This window comes from Carcharhinus amblyrhynchos, chromosome 31 (genome assembly GCF_965287045.1).
Source record: "Carcharhinus amblyrhynchos chromosome 31, sCarAmb.v2.hapA, whole genome shotgun sequence".
Lineage (NCBI taxonomy): Eukaryota > Metazoa > Chordata > Chondrichthyes > Carcharhiniformes > Carcharhinidae > Carcharhinus > Carcharhinus amblyrhynchos.
In genome coordinates, this window is record NC_137354.1 from 6761332 (window position 1) to 6780196 (window position 18865).

Consider the following 18865-nt stretch of genomic DNA (forward strand, 5'->3'; position numbering starts at 1 on the left):
AGGAAACACAGCAGTCCCAGAAACAGCAACATGATAGATTACTAGATAATTGCTCCTTATTTAGAATCATAGAATCCTACAGAGCAGAAGGAGGCCATTCAGCTCATTGACTCTGCACCAGCCACAGTCCCACTCAGGCCATATTCCTGTAATCCTATGCATTTACCCTAGCTAGTCTCCCTGACACTTAAGGGCAATTTATCATGGCCAATCCACATAACCCGCACATCTTTGGAGTGTGGGATGAAACTGAAGCACCTGGAGGAAACTCACCTAGACACGGGGAAAATATGTAAGCTCCACACAGCCAGTGACCCAAGTGGGAATCAAACCTGGGTCCCTGGTGCTGTGAGGCAGCAGTGCTGATCACTGTGCCACCGTGTCACCTCAGTTTGGTCACACCATATAACACATTCTACGCAAACTTGGCAAACTGCAAATCCTCAGCGTCCAGAAAACCCTCCTCATTCAAATAATTCACCTACCAATTTGATACCTTCTCCTCGGCAGAGCCTTTCATATTTCTGTCTCTCCGGTAGGTAATCCTTTGGGCGCGCTCTCTTTGTCTTTGAAGCATCCCCTGATTTGTTTTCTTCTGTCTTCTGGGCTGTGTTTGTCTGTTCTTTTTTCTGATCAGCCATTATATACTCGAAATACCTCAGGTTTCCATTTGCTCGCTGGTGTTCAGGATCTACAAGATGTTAGTGTAAGATCTTTCACACAAATCTTAACCAACATCAAGTTAAATACAACTTTGATGAATGAATTTAAGCTCCACTGCCTTACAATTGTTGCAATTTCACCCCATCCCATATAGGAAGCTTTTCAAAACAAATCTTTATTAAAACTACTTGCCACTTTTAAACAGTTATATTGGTGCTTAAACCAATTATAGCAACAAGCAAAGGATAATTTCAAACACGCGCAGCTTGTGATACCACATTACTGTCCTCGGTTCTTGACTTCTGCTTCTGTGATGTATGGGAGTTGCAAAATCACAGAATTGTTAAGGTGCAGGAGGCCATTTGGCCCATCGTGTCTGCACTGGCTCTCCAAATAAGCATTAAGGACCTAGTGCCATTCTCCTTCCTTTTCCACCATACCCCTGCACATTGTTTCTATTCAAATAATCATCAAATGCCTATTCAAGTAATCATCTAATGCCCTCTTAAATGACTTGGTTAAATCTGCCTCCACCACAGTTCAAGGCAGTGCATTCCTGACCTCGACAACTCTTTGTAAGATTTTTTTCAAATCGCATTTTCTTCTTTTGCAAATCACTTTAAATCTTTGCCTTCTCTTTCTTGACCCTCTTCCGAGCAGGGACAGTTTCTCCCCACCTACTTGTCCAGCCCCCTTATCACTTTTGAGCACCTCTTATCAAATCTCCCCTTAGCCGCTTTCTCTCAAAGGAGAACAGTCCCAAGTTTATAGCATGGGTGTTGATGGCATTATTGTATGATGCACATGTTATGAGCCAACATTACAGCAATACAAATGCTGTTGTAAATTGTATTTAGGGCAGAGGAGAAACGTGTTTGTCGAAACAAAGCACATTTAGCTTCACATATTAAGTTGGAAATTGCTTCTGTCAGATGCCTTGGTGGTTAGATTCAGTGCTTTGATTTTACGCAAAGAAAACACAATTACACTTGCTCAACAAAAGGGTTCGATGTTATGCAAAGCAGGGGAAATAATTTAAATCTGATTTATCATACTACACAATGTCAGCTTGATTTCTATCCTTCCCTACGGAATACACTGGACAAAAAATCTCTCCTCCCAAGTCATTCAGAGTACTGGGGTGTCACAATGCTGCAACAGCTCAGTGTAGGGGTTTGTGTTTTACCTGCCAACCTTATCAATCGTACCTCCACCCTACTCAGTACCATTCTGCATTTCTGAACCAAACCATTGTTTTTCTCCATTACGTTTTGCTATAAAATATTAAAACTAAATATAAAAACAGCAGTCAGAATCAGGGCACGACGCAAAGGATTAGTGAGAGATGCACACGAGTGTGTAATACTTTGTGTACACAGACACGAGAGACAATTTGGCATTCCTAATTATAACACTTTTACACAGAAAAGGAAGGCAAAATGAACTTTTAGAATGGAGACAGCAGTACATTCAGTGATCTTAGAGGGTACCACAGTCAAATTGTATGTGTGCGCATGTGTGCCTTATATGCTGCTTTTGCTCTCTGATCCATGCTTGTCCTGAGCATGATTTCTTGTTGGCAATGCTGAATTTAACGCTTCCACCTTTTGAAATATTTAAGTAAGGACTTCAAGACGAAGGTTCAAACTTTATAAGTGGGTGGTTCCACATATTTTTCAAACCCAGCCTGTCCAAGTAAGTTAAGATCATGTTACAATTCTAGTTGGGTTGGCCACCATCCAGAACCTTGTCAAAAAATAGCCCTTCCACACATATCAACTTTGTCAGTGTGTTGGAGATTACTTGAGCATGATGGGGGACATTAAGTTTGTCCTTGCACCGTCTCAGTTATACATCAAGCAGGGATATTAACTGGAACATTTCCTCTCATCCCATCCCCTTTTAAGTCCTTAAGTAGAAGGAAAACCAACTAGTTGATGTAACTAATTCCTTAATTCTTCTGGGTACTTGCATCCAGCATTTTTCATTTGCAGACTCCTGGTTGTCCTTTTGCACTGAATAACACATTCAGCTGATAATAGATCAGACATGATCTTGCTTCAAATCTTGATGTGGACATGCCGGTGTTGGACTGGGGTGGACACAGTAAGGAGCCTCACAACACCAGGTTAAAGTCCAACAAGTTTATTTAGTATCATGGGCTTTCGGGGCACTGCTCCTTCATCAGGTGAGTCTGAAGGAACAGCGCTTCAAAAGCTCGTGATACCAAATAAACCCTTTGGACTTTAACCTGGTGCTGTGAGGCTTCCTTACCCAAACTGGTCTACATGTGACGCCAGAACCAGAGCAATGTGCTTAATTGCCCTCTGAAATGGCCTAGCAAGCCACTTAGTTTTAGGGACAGTTAGGGATGAGCAACAAACGCTGACCTTGCTACTGACACCTACACCCAAAAATAAGTTGTAAATATTTCTACGTGTGTGTATATGTGCGATTAATAGCACTGAAATTTAAAAACTGTTGGGCACAGCCTACCTCTGTCAACGAAATACACATTAGCTGTCACCTCTGTCTAGAAGGAGCTCTTTCTTACACGCCAGTTGCATAATTCACATGGTGCTAGGAACAGTCAATAATGAGTATGTCTCCCAAGCCAGAAAGCAGATTCAGTCAATCGTTTTGGATTGTAAACCCAACAAAGAAGGAACGCTCGCCCTGGCAGGCATCTCAGTCAGTGTCTGACAACTCTTACCATCACACTTCACCTAAAAGACAAGACCCTTTTTAGCTGTCCTACTGTGCGAACAAAGGGAGGGCTCTGCAAATCTGTGGTATAAAAATGCTCTATCATGAGCATAAATTATTTTAAAGGTACTGCAGAGAAGCAGGTCTTGTTCTGGACTTGTTTTATAGAAGATTTTGTGAGCTAGAATTTAAGTATCTGATTCTTTTTGGCTCATTTCAGCTAATTTTGCCTCTTAAATCACGTGTAGTTTTAGCCCAACATATCTTGTCTGTCAGAGCATTACTCATCTGTTTGATTGAAGAGACCTAGGGTGTAGAGTGATAACACTGGTCATTGTTAGTATAGTTGAATGATTTGGTGAACTAGATTATTTTGGCCACATGGTTAAATTTCTGAATTGAACATTTAAAGTAAATTTATTAGTCACAAGTAAGCTTACATTAACACTGCAATGAAGTTACTGTGAAATTCCATTAGTCATGATTCTATTTGTGAAGGAATTGAAAGATACAGGTATGAAGTTGTCTCTTTCTCCAATGGATATTTTATGATTATAAGTTGCTTATTGAATATGCGATTTCAGTTTTTTCCAGAAAATGATTTTTAAATGCTGCTGACCCATAAATCAATTTCCACTTTAAGCTCTCCTTTGGAGCAGGATTGTGCCCCCTTTATGTTTACTACCTGGGGGTTTGGAATTCACTGCAGAAGGAAGCTTTCACATCACATCCTTACCCAGTTTTAGCAATCTCTTTGTGAGTTCCAATGCCTTGTCCAGATCACCTTGCTGATACACTGCGTAGCTCAGGTAGTCCAGAACGGTGATTTTGTCAATGGTAGATTCCTCGCCAGCATCCAGCTGCTTTAGTGCCTGTTCCATCCACAGTTCTGTGTGGTAGTAGTCTGTATCCGTATAGGCTATTTTGCCCAGTTCGTAGCAATCTTCTGCGGTGAGTGTTGTTTTATGCTTCACACCTGAGGGACAAAAGAGAAACAGGATCATGCCTGCACCTGGTTGGGACAGGCAGATAGCAAACAGCATTTGCAATCTGATTTCCCAACTTCAAATTTAAAACTCTTATCTTTGTATTTAAAACGTTCTGCGTGGTTTCAATCAAAAGTTTAAACACACCCCACCCCAAACTCTGATGTGCCGATACCAGATCTTTTGCAGTCCCCTCTCCATGTTCCATTACGGACAATTAGCCGTCTAAGACAAAGAACAGTACAGCACAGGAACAAGCCCTCAGCCCTCCAAGCCTGCGCCGATCACGATTCCTGCCTAAACCAATACTGTAAAAGGAGGCCATTTGGCCCATCAATTCTGCACCGACAATAATCCCATCCAGGCCCTATCCCTGTTACCCCACATATTTATCTTGCTAATCATCCGCACTAAGATGCAACGTAGCATGGCCAATCAAGCTAGGCCACGCATTATTGGCATGTGGAAAGAATCCAGAGCACCCGAAGGAAACCTATGTAGGCACGGGGAGAATGTGCAAACTCCACACAGACAGTCACCCAAGGCCAGAATTGAACCTGGGTCCCTGGTGCTGCGAGATAACAGTGCTAACCATTGTGCCACCATGTGCACGGCGTGCATTCTTGAATTTCTCCCCAAATTCTTCACCTCCACAAGATGTTCCTTGAAATCCAGGGTAATTTAGAGTATGAGAGAATCACAGCTAGAAATATAAAGACGGATAGTGAGTTTTTTTAAGAATGAGCCTTGCTCCTCTAGATTGTAAGAATGTGGAATTAATCATGGAAAAGGAGGAAACAGTGGATGAATTGAACAGATATTTTACATTTATCTTCTATAGAGGATACAAATAACACCCCAGAAATAATTGTGAATCAGGTGAAGATTTAAAAGCAATTATAATCTCAGGGGAAAGGGTAATGAGAAAATTATTAGGATGAAAAGCTGACAATTCCTAAGATCTTGATGGACTTTATCCTAGGTTCTTAAAGGAAAGTGGCTGCTGAGGTAGTAGTAGATTCTGGAAAGGTCCTATCAAATTGGGAATAGCAAATGTGACAACTCTGTTCAAGAAAAGAAAGGAAATAAACAGCAGGATACTACAGGCCTGTTAGTTTAACATCTGTTGTAGGGAAAATGTTCTGGTGAGGCACTTAGAAAATCTCAATGCAATCAATAAGATTCAATATGGTTTTGTGAAAGGGAAATCATGTTTGACACATAATTGTATTCTTTGAGGAAGCAACAGGCAACATGGAAAAAAGGGAACCTGTGAATGTGCTGTTCTTAGATTTTCAGAAGACATTTGACAAGGTGCCACATCAAAGGTTGCAAAGCAAAATAGGAGTTTGCAGCGTCAGGTGTAGCATATTAGTATGGATAGAGGATTAGCTGACTAACAGGAAACAGACTGGGGATAAATGAAGCTTTTTCAGATTGGCAAGGTGTGAGGAGTGCCACAGGGATCAGTGCCTCAAATATTTACAATTTATATTAATGACTTTGATGACAGAATCAAGGATATGATTGCTAAATTTGCTGATGACAGGAAGAGGACAAAAGGAATCTGCAAAGGGATACAGGTTAATTTAGAGTGTGGGGAAAAAAACTGACAGATGGGGTATAATGTGGGAAAATGTGAACTTGTGCTTTGGTCTCCTAATTTAAAAAAGGATATTAATGCATTAGAAGCAGTCCAGAACAGGATCTCTAAACTGATACCTGGGATGCAGGGATTATCTTACGAGGAAAAGGCTCGGTCTTTATCCACTGGAGTTTAGAAGATTAAGAGATGAGCTTAATGAAACATACAAGATCCTGAGGAGGCTTGTCAGGTTGGATGCTGAGAGGATGTTCCCCTTGTGGGAGACCAGAATTAGGAGACACAGTTTAAATATAAAGGCACTCCCTTTAACACACAGATGAGGAGAAACTTCTCTGAGAGTCATAAATCTTTAGAATCTGAGGATCATTAAGCTTTAGAACTCTCTTCCCCAGAGACTAGTAGTGGTGGGGTCATTGAATATTTTGAAGGCTGCATTAGATAGATTCTCAAGGGTATAAGGTGAAAGATAGCAAGGTAGAGTTGAGATCACTATCAGACCAGCCATGATGTTATCAAACGACTTGAAAAGCGAACGGTATACTCCATATGTCTGTATACATGTTTGTATTTTTATCTAATTACTTCCAGCTCTCTGCAAATGTTAACTGGGCAGTATTTCAGTCTGACCGTACTCAGCCACTTTCCACCAGAAGGCGAGACTGTTCTTATGTTTACTGGCATGCTGGCATTGCCAACTCACCAACTAACTTACGTTCAGATACATGTGCCCTGCTACAAGTTTTAGCAAATCCAGCAAAGTTACTCTGATCTTTCTGCCATCTGCACAAAACCTGTTATGTCATGAGCCAGTGGCACCACCACAACACAAGGTTGCCTTTGCTGCATACCTGGCAAGTCTCCCATAGAGATTGTCTCTGCGTCTAGATTGTATGTGTCCTGGAGGCGTATCAGAGCCTTGGCAGCTCCAGTCTGGTCTTCATCGTTAGGCAAATGTTGTCGCTGAATGGTGAGGTTAGAAATGAACCCTACAAAAGACAGAGCAGCAGTGCATCAAAACTCAAAACATAAAAAAAAATTCAAAAAACTTACACCAGGCCAAGTATCTGCAAAATGATCTTCTGTAGAGGGAACCAGGGAATGAGATGAAATAGCAAGTTAGTTTAGTCTCAATCTTCCCTCCTCAGTTCTAATTTGTATTGGCCTACTTTCTTTCTGTTCAAGCTTTTTTTTTTAACTGCTAGGCTATATACAAAGGCTGTGCAAATTCATTTAGTACACATTTTACTTTTCCTCCCTTTCTTCCCCTCCTCAGGCAGAACCTTTGTTCAGTCAGTTGAGTGAACCGCAACAGTGCTTCAGTTCAACTGTGCCTTAAATGAGACCTTACCCTCCAAGTCTCGTGTGCTTTCTGTACTTGGGACAGTTTTTCCTCAAGGAAAGGCCTGGAAAACCTCTCCAAATGTCATCAATAACCTGCCTGTTTCAACGTCTCTAAAAACGGTGCTGTTGCACCAAGAATGGAATCTACTTTGGTACTTTTGGCTGAACATTAGGCGAGTTCAAGAGATACCACCTTCAAACTGTCAGGTCAGAACTGCAATTAGCAAGTTGACAGGAATTAAAATAGGGGCCATTTGAATTATAGTTTCCAAACCAGAATCTGAAGGATCATCAGGTTTCTGCCTTTTGGGCCAAACATCCTGGTTCAAGGTTTAAACATTTTATATTCCTTTGGTTATTTACCTACCAACATGTTTTTATGTTGCTCTATTTCAACAAACTTTAGTAAAATGATTTCCTGCAGCAAAACCAGAATTTCTATTGGTCCGCTGTCTTTGGAAGTTGAGTCGGGACAGGAGAATTCATAGAACTGTGACAATATTTGTAAGGGATTAGGGGGGTTTCTGTAAAATTACATTTTGTTTAGTCTTAATAGCTATCTTGTTCCAGAATGTAGAATGTCAGTTTGGGGCAAACGGAAGAATCAGCAGAGTGAGCTTACACCTCACTATTCTGTTGAAATTAGCATGTCAGTTAATGTACGTACCAATGTAATGTATTAACCTGAGGTCAAGTTGTCCACAGTTTGTACACTTTCTTGTTCCTTCACCTTTCAGCAACAGTAAGATGTTTTTTGGGCTTCTCAGAAGTTTCAGTAATTAGAAAAGTATTATGCATGCTCTGGGGTTTTCAGCCAACTTTTGAGTGGGTAGCTGGATCCCTTGTGATCTTGCTTACTCCTCAGCTAATGCCATCCCAAGTTCATTAAGGAAGCAAGTGCCATATAGAATCAAAGAGCTTTAAAACACAGATAGAGGCCCTCTGGCCATCATTTCTGCACCAGCCATCACGCATCTATCTATGCGAATCCCATTTTCCAGCACTTGGTCTGTAGCCTCGTACACTATCTTGCACATCAGAATGAGGGAAACCTAGACATGGGGTTGGATGTCTTCAGGAATGGACATGTTCATTTCAATACAACCGTGTCTGCATTCACATAAGTTAGTAAGTTTTTGATAAGACAGGTTTGGAACGCTACCTCAACTTCGTTCAGCAGCCAAAAGCTGCTCAATTCCTTCTAACATCAATCACATTTTTTATCAATCGTCTGTCCATGAAAACACTCCATCACGAAAAGATTCAGAAAAGAATCGTCTTCAGAAAAGATTTTACGAGTTCCAAGACATTTTTGATCGAGAAGTAAAAGTGAAATGTTCAGACATTAGCCTTTATTAAGTCTTGTGTTTGCTCATGCCAGGCTTGCATCCAATTTTCAAAGCAACTTGATCCACTGCCCTTTGCTGCATAGCGTTCTGCCAAATGAAGTTTATTGAAAGGTTTAGTGCAGTAAAACTGCTGGCCAGGGCACAATTGAGTTCGAATTGCCCCGCCACATTAAGAGACTCCTAGCTTTTCCAGTGCAACTATTTTAATATGAAACCCAGCTGCTTTAACTGGAATTTATTTATTGAATAAAGTGCAGATGTGAACTTGGTGTGTGGAACGGAAGACAAAAAAAAACACAAAAATAAGGTCCAGGTACCTTCCCAAGTTATAAGTTTCTAGAATATGCTCTCCTTTAGACTCCAGACAAAGACCTAATTCAGTCCTGGATGAGAGTTCTTCGAGTGCACTTATGATGAAAGAGGAACTGTAATGAAGCACTGGGCTTAATCCAGTCAGGAAACACTGTGGAACATTGAATCCATTTGTTAAAAATAACCTTTATGACTGCCTCCTTCAATGACACACAGACATTCCAAAGCCAGTCATAAACTAAGAGTCAAAAGTAAAGGTAGTATGATACATATACATATGTACCCTCTACGCCATCAATGCAGAGAGGCAGGCACTGATTGTAGGGTGAGGTTGTAGATAATGGGCAAGGAACAGTCACTGAAGAACTGAAAGAAAAGCATCATAAGTGGCAGGTTGGCAATATAATGTGGAGTTGCTGGCGTTGGACTGGGGTAGGCAGAGTAAAGAGTCTCACAATACCAAATTAAAGTATAACAGGTTTATTGATGGCATGAGCTTTCGCAGCACTGCTGTAAAAGAAGCAGTGCTGCGAAAGCTTGTGCTACCAAATAAACCTGTTGGATTTTAACCTGGTGTTGTAAGACTACTTACTAGGTTGGCAATGCTGAATTATTTTTCAGTAGACAAGCACCGACCAAAATGTGTGCACATTCCTCAAACAACATGCTACTTGTTTTGATTTTAATCAAATAAAGATGTTTGGATCAAATACAGAAACAAACTTCTGAGAGCAAAATGTACTGGATGCAGCACTGCTACCGTCACACCATGAAACTATAGGACAGAACTGCCTGCAACTTTCCCAGGTTATTGATCCCAGATGTGGCATCATGATGAGATGCCAAATAAGAAAGTGGGTACACCTAGTGCAAAATCCTCCAAGGAAATGCTCCTGGCTGCTTCAAAGAAATACTGGCAAACTCTAGCAAAGGAGGAGAAAATACTTGTTTTAAAAAAGTGAACATTTAACCTTCAAGCAAAATAAAAGTTGCTTTTGATCACATTTATAATCTTAAAACCTGTAATTTACACTAGAGATATCAAAATATTTAACAGATTTGAAGATAAACGAGTGCTTATTGATGTCCATACTTCAGTTTTTGCCAATGGGTTTCTCTTTTGCTTATTACACACAGCTTATCTCAGGAGGAAAGGGTTCAGGTAAAGTCCTGACACAATAGGGTCACAGGTTGGATTGTCCCATCTTTCCAGACGAAAGGAGGAGCAACAGTATGGGTTGGTGGAGAGAAACATATGGGAAAATGGGTGAAAGGGAGGAGGAAGTGCGGGTAAAAGGGCATTCATTAGTCCATTCAGAAAAAGTTGATTAACCACTGACCATCAGACATGTCCTTGAGGACCAGGTTCTCCAGCTCCAGCCATTCTGTGTTCAGCCGTTTCATCAATTTGAAAGCATTCACTGGGTGCCCTAGGAACCCTTCTGGATCTTTGGTGGCTGTCTCAGTAAGTTGATCCAACTTTTCTGCCCACCTAGTAAAACAGAGAAGAAATTAATGCTGGAAACCAACTGAAACGCTTGGCTGATATCGTCATACTTATATATATGGTTTGGTGCACAAACATGTCAGCCATACAAATGGAGGAAGAAAATTAAGAAAAAGAGAAAAATAAAGTACTGAAAGAGTGGGAGCTAAATGCTTCTTCAAAATTCCAAGAAACCGGGTTACCGTTTGATTTCGCCCAGTTTGCCCTCTTCCGCTTTGATGTAATCTTTCAAGGAGGTCACCAGATCTTTCTCGGTGTACAGCAAATCTGTCATCTGGCCTACCCAAGGACAGCAAAACAGTTTTACACATGATGCTTCACATAAAAGGGTAATTCCATTATCAAAGCAAGTTAACAAGAATTTTTATGAAACTGGAACTATTCTCTTTTACTTTTAAGTTTTACCTGCAACATTCATGCTAAATTGCTTTGGAAATCAGTTATGTTAAAAAAATATTTTGATGCGTGCAAGAAAATTGTCTCTGTGCATAGCTTATATAGCAACTCTACTTAGATAAAATGAACAGGAAATTACATTAAAATGCAAATCTACAAGTCGCTTGAACAAGTAGATTAACATTAATATGAGATTCTCAGTCCTGTCCTGTCATGGTTCAAGTATTTAAAGACTGGATGTGACAGTGACAAATTGGCTCATTATCCAACCTACCCCAGACAACCGGCTAAAACACTGCTGTTCCCGTTTACAATCAGTAGAATTTAAAGTTTTTTTTGAGAGTTCCACATTACTCCTTACCCACCAAATCAAATGTTATTTTCTCGTTTGGAATAATAATATGCAATATTGTAATGGTCTCACTGTTCACTACCATGCAACATTCTGGAATCTTGTATTCTCAGTTTTGAGGCTGACTGAATTCTTCTCTGGTAGGGACATACATATTGCAAGACAAAAAAAGGCCAAGGTCTAACCAATTCACCTCCCATCATCCTGGGAGTAGTTTACTATAACAATAACAGACTTGTAGATTAAACACAGAAATCAATCTCTATCAATATATCACAACAGACCCAGACACGAGACAATGAAAATTTCCAGTGTTGGTTTAAAACCAGTCATGTTTCCCTCCATAACACGCTGGGTTTATTGCATCATTGTTATGTTTTAAGTCATACCCAATGAAGCCTAGGAATTAACATTTGGCCTCCAGTTAACAGATTTTTTTACAATGGGGACGTTGAACTAATGATGGGGCTGATATCTCTGTTTGATGCACCTTGCTCTGCAATTAATTTTTTGGAATCTGACAATAGAGTGACACAGTGGTTAGCACTGCTACCTCACGGTGCTAGGGACCCAGATTTGATTCCTGGCTTGGGTCACTGTCTGTGCAGGGTTTGCACATTCTCCCCGGGTCTGCATGGCTTTCCTCGCACAGTCCGAAAGGCGTGCTGGTTAGGTGCATCAGCCATGTCAAATTCTCCCTCAGTGTACCGCAAACAGGTGCCAGAGAATGGCAACCAGGAGATTTTCACAGTAACTTCATTGCAGTGTTAATGCAAGCCTACTTGTGGTACTAATAAATAAAGTTTTAAAATAAAAAATCAGGCCTATTTCAATGCTTTGAAATGTATACTATCCCAGCTAAGCAATCACAGATGTACAACCAATTCCCAGGCTGCTTCTGTATTACTTTGCAAGCAGCCACAGAAGACACACAACATATAGTTCAGAGCAATTCCTTTTGATTTGACACATCAATCCAGATGGCATAGGCGACAGAATGACATTTGTTTTTAAAATAATGCATTTATTTTGTCATAATATCTAGATACAGAAGCGTTTTAAATTCAGAGATCTGGCTTCTTTCAGATAACATACTAATGTTGTACTTTAGTGCATAGGACTATCACTTGTCTTAGTTGTGCATAGCTCAAATAGCAACTCCACTGGTTATACAAAATGCAGTAAGCCAGTTACATTAAAATACAGATTCTCCAGGTCTCTTGTACAAGCAGATTAACATTAATGAGAGATTAACATCCCTATCCTATTACCAATTGCTCAAGTTTTTTTTTTAAATTTGTTCAGGGGACATGGGCATCACTGACTGGCCAGTGTTCACTGCCCATCCTTAGTTGCCTGAAGGTAGTTGAGAATCAACCACATTGCTTTGGCTCTGGAGTCACATATAGGCCAGACTAGGTAAGGATGGCAGATTTCCTTCTTTAAAGGACATTAGTGAGCCAGATGGATTTTTCAGACAATTTGCAATAGTTTCATGATCATGATTAGATTCTTAATTACAGACAGTTTTTATTGTAATCAACAAAACTATCCGACGTGGCAGGATTCAAATCTGGGTCCCTAGAACATTAGCTGAGTTTCGTAGAAACCCCACAGTGCAGAAGGAGGCCATTCGCCCCATCAGATCTGCACTGACAACAATCCCATCCCAGGTCCTATCCCCACATACTTACCCCACTAATCCCTCTAACCTACACATCTCGGGACACTAACAGACAATTTAACATGGCCAATCAACCTAACTCGCATATTTTTGGACTATGGGAGGAAACCAGAGCACCCAGAGGAAACCCACGCAGACAAGGGGAGAATGTGCAAACTCCACACAATCAGTGACCCAAGCCGGGAATCAAACCCGGATCCCTGGAGCTGTGAGACAGCAGTGCTAACCACTGTGCCACCCCAATCCAGTTTCTGGATTAATAGTTGAGCAATAATATCACTAGGCCATTGTCTCCCCGGATAACTATTATTAGTTAAGCAATAGCATCTTTTGAAACAATCTCACAATAGGAAAACTCGCCCTTACCAATAGATGTGAAGAAATCATTATGAGCCTGTGAAAGTGAAACCAGGACTCCGAGTCCTAAAACGCACCAAATCCTTATACAAGCCATGGCTCGGTAACTGGTCACTGTACTGGAACTCTACAATGGATAAAATAAACAAAAAATGTAAGTGCATAATCAATTCAGAGGAATGGAACAAATCAGAACTGGGTTTAGTATTAGTGAGCTGCAAGAGCTAAGAAAGTTATTTTTGTGCACAATAGATTGAAAGCTCAAAGCGAAAGCACAATTTTGAATGATGCAATAACAGTGACACAGTGGGTAGCACTGCTGCCTCACAGCACCAGGACTCGAGTTCGATTCCAGCCTTGGGTCACCATCTGTGTGAAGTTTGTACATTTCTCCCCGTGTCTGCATGGATTTCCTCCGGGTGCTTCGGTTTAAGAACATAAGAACATAAGAAATAAGAGCAGAAGTAGGCCATCTAGCCCTTCGAGCCTGCCCCGCCGTTCAATAAGATCATGGCTGATCTGTCGTGGCTCAGTTCCACATTCCCGCCCTCTCCCCATAACCCTTAATCCCCTCGCTTATCAAAAACCCATCAACCCGCGTCTTAAAAATATTTAGCGAGGCAGCCTCCACCACCTCAACGGGCAGAGAATTCCAGAGAGTCACCACCCTTTGAGTGAAGAAGTTCCTCCTCAACTCTGTTCTAAACCGCCCCCCCCCCTTTATTTTGAGGCTGTGCTCCCTAGTCCTACTGTCCTTTCTGAGTGGGAAGAGTCTCTCCACCTCTATCCTATCCACCCCATTCATCATCTTATACGTCTCAATGAGATCTCCCCTCATTCTTCTAAACTCTAACGAGTACAAGCCTTGTTTATTCAGCCTCTCCTCATAGCTCAACCCACAGTTTCTTCCCACTGTCTAAATATGTGTGGGTTAGGTTGATTGGCCATGCTAAATTGACCTGAGTGTCAAGGGCTTTAGCAAGGTAAATACGTGGGGTTATGGGAATAGGGCCTGGGTAGGATTGTGGTTGGTGCGGACACGATGGACTGAATGGCTTCCTTTGCACTGTAAGGATTCTATGAAAGACCATTTGCAAAATCGCACAAGTTCAAAGATGTGCGGGTTAGGTTGACTGGCCACTGTAAATCGCCCATAGTGTCCCGGGATGTGTGGGTTAGTGAGATAAGTACGTGGGGCTGTGAGGATAGGGCCTGGGGTGGGGTTGTTGTCAGTGGCCCTTCCACTCACCTGATGAAGGGGCAGCTCTCCGAAAGCTTGTTGCTCGTGCTACCAAATAAACCTGTTGGACTTTAGCCTGGTGTTGTGAGACTTCTTACTGACATTACTGAAGTGCCAAACTTTGAATGAAATGTTAAAGCTGGACCACGTCAACCTCCTCTGCTGGTTGCAGGTTGACGTTAAGGAGTCAATGAGCATCAAGAAAAGGGAAGCAGGAGCCCATTCAATCAGCTTCACCAGAAAGGTATTAATTTGGCCCTTCAACTTCTTGCTGTTTGAGATTGTGCCAGTTGTAAATTGACCCAACTGCCTGCATTGTGAGCTTACTTTTTTCAAACTGGATTGCTTTGAGATGCAACGAAGCGCTAAATAAATACAAGACTGCATTCCTACTTTCACAGTTGTTGCATTCTAGCGCACACATATTCACAAGCCAGAAACTACAAGCAGGAGGAGTGTATTACAACAGGCATTTGTGCACACACAACAGCATATGATATTCTGAAACATACCTTCCAGTGTAGGCTGTAAAGGGAGAAGCAGCTGCAATGGAACATATCTTTTGTTCACAATGCATTCAGATATCACATATTCAGCTTGTTAAACTAGCCATGCAGTGCTTTCTTATTGAAAGTGCTGATAAATAGCTTTAAGCCTTGTTCTAGGAATTCGTGACATGAACTAGTCACATTGCACTGCAGTCATTTTAGAAATGACTGAAGGTAGTATTCTTGGGATGGTATTAAATTGAAACCCTGTTAACCTGTATGTGAAAACATTTAAAAAGATCTGTGTAACATTTTATCTTCTCCTGGGATGAGAGCTTTGCCATCAAGACATTGGTCACCCTTCGTTACTTCCCCTTAAACTGACTGGTTTGCTAGGCCATTTCATAAGAACATAAGAAATAGGAGCAGGAGGAGGCCATTTGGCCCCTCGAATCTGCTCTGCTATTCAATGAGCTGATTTTTTTTGTGAATTCGGCTCCACTTACCCACTCACTCACCATACCCTTAACTCCTTTACTGTTCAAAAATCTGTCTACCTTTGCTTTAAAAACATTCAACGAGGCAGCCTCAACTGCTTCACTGGGCACTGAATTCCACAGATGATTTCAGATGGCAGTTAAGAGTCAACCATACTTCTGTGGTCTGGAGTCACACATAGGCCAGACCAGGTAAGGTTGACAAACTTCCTTCTCTCAAGGACATTATGGAACCGGATGGATTTTTACAGCAATCGACAATGTTTCTACGGTCACCATTACTTATTACCAGATTTACTAACTGAATTTGAATTCAACCAAGTGCTGCGGTGGGATTTGAACCTGTGTCCCCAGAGCATAAGCCTGGACCTCTGCATTCTAATCTAGTAACATTACCACTACTCCACTGCCTCAGTTTACGTGACTTCTGGAATTTGGCTGTGTTTGCCAAACTTTATATATGAGCCTTTATGTGTTAAATGTATAAAATATTTTAAAACTTAAGATCCAGCCACCAGAAAATGCTCATAAACATGAGTATACTTATTAACTCCGTTAAATCTATGCCATACTCCCAAATAACTGTACAGGTTATACTTATCTCTTAAATTACATGTACAAGTGTCAGTAGTTTTCACTCCACTTTGCCCATAATTTTCAATCTAAAATTGGAGATAATAGACCGTAAATTTCTCTCTTCCCACTCTCAGGAATATAGCAATTATAAGCTTAATATAGAAATGTTTAACTTCCTTCTTCTTAAAAGATTCAAACTAAATTTCTAATTTAAATTTATAAAAAATCTTGCATTATGTAAAACTTTACAGATCAAGGTTTAACCAATTTCCAGAAACTGCACTTGAAACAGGTCAATCCCAAGGAGTTGGAGGCCACTGCTGCTACCCCCAGAAAGATGTCTTCTAAACTAAAAGCTTCCTATAAAAAAATCTGGCTCACCTCCTGGGAGAGAAGGACAACCTTTTATCCTCCTTTTCAATACACATATTATTAAAAACAATTTTCAGGAATACTTTGCTTCTGTTTCCCATATCATCAGTGCATCTGTGGCATACACTTTGCAGGTGTGCCACATGCAGATGTGACAGAAGTAGTCAACATAAGACTTTGGTAGTTATTGGCATCTTTGCTTCAGATCAGAATGAGAAGGTAATGAGTTTTTAACTTCCACAAAATCTGCCTGACATGCTGGTGCAGTCCTGACGGAGTCCTGCACTGATGGCGATGCCTTCTTTCAAATGAAATGTCACACCAATCCCTGTCCGACCTCCTGGGTGAATGTAAAAGATCCCATGGCACTATTTTGAAGACGGGCAGGGGAGTTATCCCCAGTGCTCTGGCTAATATTCATGCCATGCCTCAATTAACATCAGTAAATAAAACGATTATCTGTTTATGTTCACATTGCTGTTTGGGTCAGTTTGCTGTGTGCAAATTGGCTGTGCATTTCCTACATTACAACACTGACTGCATTTCAAAGTACTTCATTGGCACTCTGGGATGCCCCGAGCTTATGAAAAATGTTACAAAAATGCAAATCATTCTTTTTCTTAAAAAATCAGTACTTTTCTGGAAAAAATGTCATGAAAGTCAACATGCAGTATTCACAACTATTTTTATTTGCACTGTCACATCAGTTACCAACACAAGCAATGGAATCCAACAATAATAATTACTAATAGTAAGAAACAATTTTAAATTAGAACTCAGAAAACCATTTGAAGTTCATCATAATATTAATGCATTCAAATTGCACTCAAGTATCTGTTAATCTTCATGGAAATTGTAATTCATTCTTGTCCACCCAAACAAGCAAAAGATTCACAGACTAGTTTAGCTGAGAACACTGTAGATTATATTTACGGGATGTTTTGGATAACAATGGTCATTCACTTAACAAATATACAATTGACCCTGAAGCCTTGTATGATGTCCCGAGGATGTTATGAGGCATTTTATAAATGTAAGCAAAACAACAAGTATTTATGTAGTATCTTCCATAACTCTGAGGCCAGAACATTTTAGAGCCAGTTAAGTACTTTGATTTCAGAACAATCACTGTTATGATTTAGGAAGCTCTGTTGTATTAAATAAATAAAACATAGTACATTATGTTTAATAATAAGATGAGTATTCTTAACTGGTTCCAAATACATCAAAAACACACTACGCAATGCTCCTAAAATTAGGAGGCAGAAGCCTTCAACAGTGCTCAAAAAATAAAGAAGTTTTGCTTTCTGTTTGAAAAGTGAAAATGTACAAGTGAACCTAAGCATCATCGCTGGCAACTGATATTGAGTGTTGGATTAACAGATGCAATATAATTAAAATCAGTTGTTATATGTTGTAATACACATCTTGTGATACTAAGCCAGTATCTGTCATCAAACACCAGAATCTAAATCCAGTTGGAATTCACGGGCATTGCTTGGACACTTTTGCATTGATTTGAAACCATTTGCATGAAAAGTCAAAAGGAATAAAAGTTCAAGAACATTTCCCAGCGAACTTAAGCCTAAATCTTCTTAATATGGGCTTGTAATCTACTGCAGGTTAATGTCTGCTCAAGACAATTACTTAAACATAGGAACAAGACTGCAATTCTGCAATGTCACAATCCCTGATTTTCTCCCCATTCTTGAGGAGTGGCTTGCTATTGGTCCACCATGCAGTTCATGTGAAAACTGATGGTTGTTACGCTCCCCATAGAGTAAACCCTAAATCACATTTACCAAACAATGCCTAGAATTAAGAAATTATAAACAAGGTCTCACTTTTTGTATCTTACACTTGAATACATATCAGAACCGAGGCAAATTAACAGGCAAATGATACTTCAAATAAATTTAGCTTTAGATGATCCATACAACATGGATACACCTTATGCAACTGGCTGCATCATTCCCTGCATAAATGGGTCACCATGTGCAATGTCATAAAACTTTCCAATTTAATTGATTTAATCTGAGTTGCTATCACCAGCAGACACACTTCACTCGAGGTTCCTGGATTTGGTTAGCACTGAGCGGCACACGTCTATTAAACTTCTCTTCCCTAATGCTGTTTTCTGTTCCTTTTCAATTGACAGCATTCAATTCATTATCTGATCCTCTGACATAAACTTGCAGCTCGTTTGTACATCTGAGTTATTTGTTTCACTTTTTAGGGTTCAGTCTTTTTTAGCTTGCTCGTAAATCACTTCTCCAAGAGTTTCTGGAATTCTATTTTTCTTCTTGCTGCCAAACAAAAAACTGACCTTTTTTGCAGCTTTGCTTGCTTCTTTTCACATGAAATCTATGTTCGCCTTTTTGTCCCTGTCAGTTTTCTTCTGTGCTGATTGTCTCCAACCTCCAGCTCTCCTTT

At 40.4% G+C, this 18865-nt stretch overlaps 1 protein-coding gene across 5 annotated transcripts in view; it reads right to left on the reverse strand.

The window, feature by feature from the left end:
- Positions 1–18865, reverse strand: part of p4ha1b (prolyl 4-hydroxylase, alpha polypeptide I b) — an 82721-nt gene that overhangs the window by 37392 nt on the left and 26464 nt on the right. For all 5 annotated transcript variants that reach the window (XM_080215806.1, XM_080215809.1, XM_080215808.1 and 2 more), the window contains exons 2-7: positions 13269–13386; positions 10653–10749; positions 10304–10455; positions 6810–6947; positions 4106–4345; positions 486–691 (exon numbers count right to left, since the gene is read on the reverse strand). In XM_080215806.1, coding sequence (XP_080071932.1) covers positions 486–691; positions 4106–4345; positions 6810–6947; positions 10304–10455; positions 10653–10749; positions 13269–13356 — 921 coding nt within the window. In that variant the 5' untranslated portion in view covers positions 13357–13386. The remainder of the gene's footprint in view (positions 1–485; positions 692–4105; positions 4346–6809; positions 6948–10303; positions 10456–10652; positions 10750–13268; positions 13387–18865) is intronic.